Source organism: Belonocnema kinseyi, chromosome 5 (genome assembly GCF_010883055.1).
Source record: "Belonocnema kinseyi isolate 2016_QV_RU_SX_M_011 chromosome 5, B_treatae_v1, whole genome shotgun sequence".
Lineage (NCBI taxonomy): Eukaryota > Metazoa > Arthropoda > Insecta > Hymenoptera > Cynipidae > Belonocnema > Belonocnema kinseyi.
The window spans coordinates 32,428,049-32,437,972 of record NC_046661.1 but is presented as its reverse complement, the minus strand read 5'-3'; the positions used below and the strand labels follow the sequence as shown (position 1 = coordinate 32,437,972).

Below are 9,924 nucleotides of genomic sequence, written 5' to 3'. Positions count from 1 at the left end.
CAGCAACTATTTTCTCTTTTACGACATTTTTAAATTGCATGAAAATTGTTTAGGTTATTCTATAATATGTCATATAAAATTTTAAAACTGTGAAGGTTCTTGTAATCTTCAACCTTTCATTTACAATAATGAAAGAAAAAAATTGAAAGCCTCGTGACTTTAATATAAATATGCAGTGTATTATAACTATCTCTTTTTTTTTGTTATTTATACTTGAGCTTAAATTTTATTCCACGTTTTTAGACAAAATGCAGACAACTTTGAGAATCCTGATCATTCTGACTCCAGTTATTATGAACAATCCGAGAATGAAGAAGCTTCTAACCATAGTCGAGATAAGGAGCCTAACAATGATCGAATTCCAAGTTCTGCTTCGTCTGATGTCCGAAAAAATTCAAAAATTTCTGAGCAAGAATTAGAAGATGATAGTGATGATGCGGTGACTATAAGTTTCAACGAGGGATGCACGGATGATGAAGTGGTGGCCGATAATATCTACGTTAATAATATTCAGCAAGAAAATGATGATAGTAGTGAAGACAAGAACCTAGATGTTAATGTTCCTGCAAATTCGGCAGATTTGAAGAAAAGGGCTTTAAGAAATACATTTTGGCCGCTAATATAAATCATACCCAAGGAAATTTAATATCAAAAACTCTACGCACGTTTCCTTTCAACTTGACATTACTACCCAAGGACATCAGAACTCTATTAAAAACTCCTAATGTTATAGCAAGTCAACATGTTGTACAAATGGCTGGGGGTGAATATCTTCATATTGGATTCAAACGCACCATTATCAAAAAGTTAAAAACCCTTCCTGACAATGCGTTGCCCGAAGCGGTGATAATTGACCTGAGTACATATGGCGGCAAAGCAGACAAGGGCGCTGATCACTTTTGGCTACATCAGTTCCGAATTTGTAATATAGGCGATAAGAGACCAATGATGATCGGAATATTTCAAGGAAGGCATAAACCAATAAGCGCATTTGACTTTTACGATTCGTTTTCCAGGAGATTCGTGATATAAGTGCAGAGGGTGGAATTGTAATAAGGGGTCGACAAATACCTTTGCATATTCGCTGTTTTATTGCAGATGCACCTGCCCGTGCGTTTGTATTAGATGTAGATTAGATGTATTAGATGAAGACCACCGTAAAGGGAGAAGTCCTTTGTCTCCAATTTTAGGTTTGGTGTCACGTGTTCCATTCGAATGTATGCACTCGGTTTGGCTAGGAAATGTGAAGAAAGTTTTAAGAGGCAAAAATGGGCGGAAAGTTTGGTCATCAAAGATTCAATGGTAAGAAATTGGATATTTTCGATTCAAGATTAACATTACTTGCATCCCATAAACCTTCAGAATTTAATCGACCCCCAAGGCGAATAACTGAGTTTCACAGTTATGAAGCAACCGAATTTCGACAACTTTTGCTGTATACGAGTACAAGTGTTTTCAAGAATTTTTTTCCAGAAAAGTATTACGATCACCTGATGATATTGAACAGTGTAATGCGTCTTCTTATATCTAAAGACACACAGCGGGAAGTTTACCCATTTTACCAACAGTCTTTGGAAACGTACGTTCGGTCATGCGAAGTATTATATGGGGAGCAGTTCCTGTCTTACAATGTCCATTCCGTTTTGCACTTAGTAGCCGATGTCGAGTTGTTGGGTGGTTTGGAAACATATAGTGCGTTTGGATTCGAGAATAACATGCCAGAATTTCGAAAGACTATACGGAAACCTGGCCTTCAACTTCAACAATATTTTAAAAGATTACATGAAAGAAACGATCAAGCTCTAGTGCCATTTCTTGATGATATTATAATTCATTCATCACAAAGTCATGCTCAGGGACCTCTTACCGAAAATATTTTTTCAGACAATTGCCATCCGTTTTATAAGTTAGAAGTTAGTAAACTAATATTCTCTACCACACTACGCGACAGCTGCTGTTTTCTTCAGAATTCTGAAAGGACCCCGCAAGAGGGCCGAACGCTAAGCACCCATGATCAGCGAATAGAACCAATCCCAGTAGCTTTTGCGAAATATTAAACTATTTCTGGCTCTTGATTCGGGTTCGTTTGTTCGCCTCTATTATCAGCGTCTAGAATCCTTTGTAGCAAGAAAGTTTGAGGATACTTTACGTGTTGCTGGTGACGTGCATAACCCAGGAACCATAAAACGCTTGCAATATGTGCGCAAGTGCCAAGAGTTCTGGCCCCTGACTTACATATGCAGTAATAAACGAGAAGCGTTTCGTTATTGTCTGGTCCTATGTCATCGATCTCATTGAACGCTATCCACAGCTGGTACCTTGTCGCATTTCGGAAACGAGAAAATACTCGTACTCTGATCAAACCAGGTTCGTTAAGGCGCGTATCTAGTTGAAACTCCTCATCTTCTTCTCATTGCAGCTTGTCTTGAACGTAAGATGGGGCAAGTTCTACTTGATACACGCCAATTGTTATGTCGCGTATTTCTTCCAATGTAAGGCGAGGAAATTGTGGTACTTGAAGTTCATGCAGGCGATTCCAATTTGCATTTCCGTAGCGCATATTGTCCACTTCTACGCGCGCTTGCACAATATTTGACTCACGAGCACTCGCTATATATTCTCTTGCAAGCTCTGCTATAGCGCCTTGCATCTCGATAACAGGATGGTATCGATTAATTAAGGCACCAGCAATACGAAAGAAGTCCCTTAGATTGTGTACATGAGCCATCGGAATGGTTTTCTCGAAGAACTTGAAAATGGACTTTATGTGGCCATTTCTCGATTCCACTATCCATCTAGATTTCGTTATTAGCCGAGCTTCGTTTGCTTCTTCCGTTACCAATTGACTCTGTCCTTGTTGGAGAAATGGTAGTATCTTGGAAACAATTCCTAAGCGTTCTAAAAGTGGTTTGGCATCTCTGTATCCACGGTCCTCTATAAAAATATCACCAATGTCGAAAAATTCTCTCATACCTTCCACATCTCTTTCAAATTCGTTAATGAGCATTTGTGCGTCATTGTTTCGCGAGTCAGAAAAATATGGTCGTTGTATTTCAAGTATGTATCCGTCTGGAGCAACAATGAGAGCAGGTTTTACCAAGTGACATCCTTTATGTTTGCAGAATGACTGTCGAAGTATGCGAAAGTTACTGCTCTGAAGCATGTAAGCATAAATTCCATCGATGATAGCAATAGCTCTGGGAATTTCTGGTTGTGGATTATAAAGTTTATTGGCGAATGATGTCACGTGTCTTTCAATGAATTTCTCTCTGCTTATCGCATTAAATCCAATGTTACCAGGCACAAATCGCTACATTAAAGACTCTCTTACAGTAGAAATACGCATGCTTGTAGCTTGCCGGCTCGAATGATGAAAAATCACTTTCAGAAATTCATCAGAAAGACCTTGACGCATTTTGCAAAGGAAAGTCAGCAGATCTTTTTTCCTCACATATCTAGCACCATGTCCATGTAACTGCGGAATAGGATCACAGAATGCATACAATTCTCTAAATTGTTCCTTTGTTACAGGAGCAATAGCTTCAAACTCTTCATCAGTGAAACCATCCTCATTATTAAACGCCGCGGCCGCATGAACATTTGCTTCGTTACGAAGTTGCTGCAAAAACAGAAGTAACTGCTGTCCAGGAATCCTGTACGGTCTATTAATCGCTTGAAGTCCAGGAAGCAAGGGGCCTAAGATGAAACCATGTTCATCCAAATGATTAAAGCATGCTCTTGTTTCTTCTGGAATGAAAATGTCCATGACAATAAAAGCGTTAACTCTACATTCAATTGAAAACCTTGGAGTATTAACATCAGCATTACAGAACATGCACGTTTGCCTGCCTGTTTGTGTAAGAACATTCAGTCTTAAACAGCATGGGTAACGTTGGAGCTCCTCTATCTCATTGCGAATCGATTGATTGCAATTGAGGAATAACCTACTCTGATCGGCGACTTCAAGTGGTGGTCTTCGAAGTTGAAGGCGTCTAAAAATTGCAATGTTTTGCCTATCAGGATTATTATTTCAATCAATTCGAGCCATGTGTCTTGGTTGATAGACTCTATCGCACACATACCAATTAACTCGAACTCTGAATGCCACTTTTTAAACCATAAGAGAAACAAGCTCTTATGGTCTTGAAAGACAGAGGAATATATTAATAAAACTAAAGAAAAATTCAGAAAGAACAAAATAAAACAAATAAACACAAGAAACTAAACACAAAAAGGGAATAAGAAATACAACACAATTAATAAAGAAGGAAACAGATAGGAATTTTTTTTCCTAAGCTCACCAATAAAATTACTCATAACTCATTGGTTTGGCTAAACATATTACTGACTACTTTCTGATGCGTGATTCTTATAGTGACATCGCTTTTTGGTTTTATTGGCTGATCTTGAGCGCTTAGCGTTAAACCCTCTTGTGAAGGGTAGAATGTTATTATCGGTATGTGCACACTAGTTACTAATGTTACTTTAGGTACCATTTCTGCCTTTAAAAAACTGATTAATTAGTCAAGTTAAAATCTTGGGGACTTAGTGTTTGATCGTTTTGAGAAGCGCGCTATATGAGTCAACGGTGTAGGCGAAAATATGACAGACCACGATCTGAACCGTGATTTCTATGTTGACATCGCTTTTGTAACAAAATCTGTTGTAATTCGTTTTATTCACTGATCTTGAGCGCTTAGCGTCGCATAGCGCTAAAACAGTCCATTTTTTTGGATTATTTTACGGATATTTCATCCGGCACTTATAACCTTAAAAATTTCAAAGTTTCAGCTAAATCCACCGAAAGCCATTTTCCCATACATTTAGTGCGGAGACCTTTGTCTGATCAAAATTATAGTAAAATTTGAAGAAACTATTTTCTTAATTGTTCAGAAATTTCGAACGATGACTGCAGTTTATGGTGTTGGACTAACATCCGATTCTGTGGACATTTATCATTGATGTGACTTATCAGCTGCTGTCGAGGCGGTTAATTTGGATCAGGATAAAAACAAGGGCTATAGATTGCCTATATGGAGTGCCACTGAAGGAGAAGAAGAACACATACTCGAAAATTAGTGGATTTGCATCAGCTTATTAACACCACTCATACTTCCCCATTAACAAAGATGAATGAAGTTTCAGTAATTAGAAATCAAAATAATTAAAAATGTAAGTGAAATAATCGTAATTTTGTATAAGAATTTTCTTTATTAGAAAATTAAATTCTGAGAAAATTATATTTTTATGTTTACTACTTTTTTTACAATTTTTATACTAATTTTATACTAAAAGTTATTTTAAATTGATTCGGAGATAAACTCCTAATGCTGTCTAAAAATTGTCATCAATTTAACGGTGCGAAATATTAATGTTACGAGGCCTTCAGATTTGTTTACTTATCCACAATATTTTGAAAACATAGAATTGAAATTTAAAAATACTGTCATTCACTAAGTACCCTTAAATAATCAAAACCATCTTTTCGAATTCCTAAAACGTTTAACATGATCAATAAGGTGGTTTGAAAAAATTAAGTTTAAAAAAATTAAGTTTAAAAAAATTACGGTTCCGGTTTGTTGACGATTCTGAAACACGACCGAACTTACGGTCTTATTCAGGGTAGGATTTAGGACCGAATGTTATTAAGGCCATGTGTTACCTAATTACGTCATAGGATTCCTACTTTACAGACGAATTTCGCAATAACATATGTGCACAGTCACATGAATGAAGATATCGAGTCGAGGATTTGGGAAATCAAATAAAAGGCACTAATAAGGAACGTTTGCAAACTCCTAACTTTTTGGAATTACAAAAAGATATTTTTTCAAATGAAAATTTGTTTAATTATAAAAATTTATGAGTTTAACATTTCCTAATGCCTTTTATATAATTTTCTAAATGTGCAATTCGATATCTTAACTAGCATGGATGGAAGTTTTTGCGAAAGAAATGCCAGTAAGGTAGGAATTATATGACGCAAGTAGGCAAAAGATGGTCCTAATAGGGTTATTATTATATTTTTTCTTATATTTGTATACCTGTAACCAATTTCAATGACATATATTTAAAAAAACATTTTCTTTCTCTATCATAGCACAGTGATGGATCCGGAAATTAGCAAAATACTGAACCCAAAGAGAACGAAAATCACAGTTAGTGGTAGAATTAGCGTACGTCCGAAAACCATTTGCACCACTTCGGAAGATGATGTACCTTCAGCAAAGAAATCGAAAACTTATAAGCCTATTCAGGAAGAGAAGGAATTCTTGAGATGTCAGTTAAAACTATTAGAGCAACCTAGAGATTTGATTGAAAAAACGGATACTGATCACACAAAAATCAATCCAGAGAAAAAACAATGCTCAAGTAGCTATACTTCGAGCAAATCGTAAGTAATTATTAGTGATATTATACTTTTATTTAAAAAATCTGTTGTGTACATGTAATATTTCTATAAAAATGTATGTAAATTTGTATTTTATTCCTTTAGTTCAAGACCAAATTCCGATGATTCGATCGCAGACGTCAGTGCCAATTTAAATATTTGCGGCGCTTCAGCACTTTCTAAAATCAATGCTGAAAGTGACGGCGTACTCACAGATCCTAACGTAATACATCTTCTTAAGTGAATATCATTTTTCCAAGTAATTTCATTCATAAAAAGTTGAATCAAAACGCCATGTTATTTATTTAACTTTAAACTTGTTTTGTATATCTAGAGAAGTCAAAAAGCAAGGCGAAGATATTATTTGGCAATATTCAGACCTTAAAAAAGAAATTGTAGTTATGAAAAAGGAAATTGTATATATTAAAAGATCATTCCAAGAACAGTCTCAAACAAGTTCTGGCGACCTGAGCTTCTCTGAAAAACTCCTTGCACCTCTAGAGGGATTCCCCTTACAGACGTTAGAGCAGTTCCAGAATCTTGGCGAGAAAGAAAATCTAAAATTACGGAGAACTGTGGTAAGAATTTTAGTCAATTATAGCATATTATTTTGATACAATCTCTTTCTGTTAGTTGCTTAAGATATTTTGATTTCCTTAGTGTTTCGTCCAATAACTATGATTTTTTATTTTCTAGTATCGCCATTTGATCAACAGGGGCGGAGCAAAACAGACGAATTAGTGACTCATTTTACCTGGCTAGGTGATAAAAGTCACAAGGCATTCGGAGACACTAGAGTGTCTTATATTTTTTACAGTATGTTTTTCCTTTTTCATTTAAAAGATGTATCAGTTATTGAAAATTTCTAGAATAATCTTTACATTTATTTTTCAGCGGCTGCCAAAAAGTGCCCTTGCTTCCCGAGACCACGAGATATCAAGGAGTTCACTACGGAGATGAAGTAGGTGTTTAAACTACAAAACAAAGATATTGCAACAACTCCAAGAACACCCACGGCCAGTCCTCCGAAACTGCGAAAGCACACGAAGGAGGAGAGAGGCTGACACGAGAGGAACTACAGGCGAGATTGAATGGGCTGGAACTGGAGGAAGAGGAGAATTTAAACTATGATGGAGATAAGGAAAATCTCGTCGAATCGTCAGATGGGGAATATTTAAGCGATGAGTAGGGATTAGAGTTTCGATAAGTTTTCGTAAGTGTTTTGTAAAAAGAAAATTTTATTTTCGTTGCTCGTTGCCTACTTGAAAAGTGGATGCACTCATTTTTGGACGTAATTTTTTTCAAATCAGCGAAATCAACTAAAAATGTATTGCCAGTGTTGATAAATATTGTTTAATTTTGTTTTTTTATTTTTATTTGTATTCCTTAAAAATTAACAATTGTTCAATTTCTATTTACACATCAAAAATTTCATTAAAATCTTTTAAAATATTCTCTTCAAATTCTTATTTTTTAAATAAAAGAAAACTTTCATTTTCCTAGGAATCTTAAGAACATTTTTTTATTATGTTGAAACCTTACAAAATTTTCAAAAATCGACACTTTGTTTGACATTTTTTGGAATCTTTTCAAATTTTAAACTATTGTTTAGATTTTTACAAAACTTCTAAATATATTTCAAAATGACTCGATTTTTTCTTAAAACTTTTAATAAATCCTGCAAAATTAAAAAAATAACCTTAAAATCTTCCACATTATTTGTGTACAATTTTGGAAATCTTTTGAAAAGTTTTTAAATATTCCGTTAAAATTAATTTTTAAAAAAATCAATATTAAATTTTCCTACGAATCTCAAGATAATTTGTTTATTATCTTAAAACCTTTCAAGATTCTTAAAAAGCTTCCAAATTTTATTTCGAAATCTTCGAAAATCTATACATTTTGTTTTAAAAAATTTTTTATCTTCACAAGATTTAAATTCCGTTTAAATCTTTAAAAAATCCTAAATATCTCTTAAACTTACTCCATATTTTTGTAAATGAATAATTATTCGACTGCTATTTTTATATCAAATTTCAACAATTTAACTTACAAATACAAAATTTTGAAAGTACAACAAGTAAAATTGTGACGTTCATTCAAGTTGATTCAAAGCTCTCTATTTTAAACAATTTAGATGCAAATTGTTTAGTTTTACATATTTGATTAATACTTCATCCTTTTAAATAAATAGTCATACATTGCTAAATATTAAAAAATTAATCTTTTTCTCAATTACATTTTTTTTTTAATTGAATGGGTTAAAAATGAAATATTTTAGACTGAAACTACATTTAAATAGAATTTGAATGGAAAATAGTTTGTACAGTTTCAATCATTCGTTTACATTTATTTAACTACTAAGGCTTTCGAATAGAAACAGTTCAATTTTTAACGTTAAAATCTAAATTGTTCAATTTTGACCGGATTTAGAATTGACATGTAAAATAAATTATTGTTTAATTTTTAATATTTGAAATAAAGTTCAATTTTGAAAACCATACATCGTTTTATATATACAGTTGATCAATTAACACGATTTTTGTCAACAAATTTCAATTTCAAACGCTATTAGTTTTTACTTGTTTAAAATAAACTTTTCTCCATCTTTTATTGCGTCCACTTTTTCAAGTAGGTGCATTATCTAATAATTATTAATTGATACTGGATATGTATTGCCCGTTGGCAAATGAAATAATTAAAAGTCTGACTACGATTAAGATATTCTGTGTCCGTTGCTCGTTGCAATATATAATTATAAATGTCTTTTAAGTTTAATCTCCATTGGTAAATGAAATAATTAAAAGTCTGGCTACGATTAAGATATTGTTTTCGTTGCTCATTGCTATATACAATTATAAATTTATATTTTAAGTTTATTGCCCGTTGGCATGAAAAATGAAAATTTGTTAATGTGCTGGAGATAAATTATAAAAAAGGTATTCGTCCATTGTAAAAAGAGATGAAAACGACGATACAATTGTTTTAATAATTAAATAGACTCAAAAACGTAACTCCTCACTGCAGATAAAACTATTTTAAGTAAAACTAAATGTCTGATTACGAATAAGATAAAAGAAATCTCGAAGGCTTTCTAATTGATATGTTATACTTGTTCATCGTTCATTGTTTAAACAAATTTCTTAAAACAAATACAGTATTTATAAAGAAGAAAAATACTATAAAATATGTTTTGGAAAGTTTGTACCAGGGCAAGACTTTTTTTGCTCACACTTTTTTTTAAACAATTAACCGTTCTCCGGTTATAGCGTTTTGAATAATTAAATTTGTACTAAAATCGACATATTTGCAGAAGATAAAACACGTACACAGACATAAAAACAAATTTTGATCGAAGTAAAAGTTGTTTATACGCAAATTTTAAAAAACTCTGTTTTAAACAACTATGTGTGTAATATTCCATACATTGATGAAAAAAGGCTATTTTTTAAATTTGTTCATAAAAAAAAGTTTTATTTCGATCTCAAAATTTCTTTTTCTTGTCTCTAGTACGTGCCTTGATAATGAATTTG

The 9,924-nt window shown here is 33.3% G+C and overlaps 1 protein-coding gene across 2 annotated transcripts in view; it reads left to right on the top strand.

Moving 5' to 3' along the window:
• Positions 1–7,709, top strand: part of LOC117173070 — a 43,692-nt gene extending 35,983 nt beyond the window's left edge. For both annotated transcript variants that reach the window (XM_033361448.1, XM_033361450.1), the window contains exons 2-7: positions 4,894–5,172; positions 6,101–6,394; positions 6,497–6,631; positions 6,726–6,969; positions 7,088–7,207; positions 7,286–7,709. In XM_033361448.1, coding sequence (XP_033217339.1) covers positions 6,108–6,394; positions 6,497–6,631; positions 6,726–6,969; positions 7,088–7,132 — 711 coding nt within the window. In that variant the 5' untranslated portion in view covers positions 4,894–5,172; positions 6,101–6,107 and the 3' untranslated portion in view covers positions 7,133–7,207; positions 7,286–7,709. The remainder of the gene's footprint in view (positions 1–4,893; positions 5,173–6,100; positions 6,395–6,496; positions 6,632–6,725; positions 6,970–7,087; positions 7,208–7,285) is intronic.
• Positions 7,710–9,924: the final 2,215 nt, after the last annotated feature.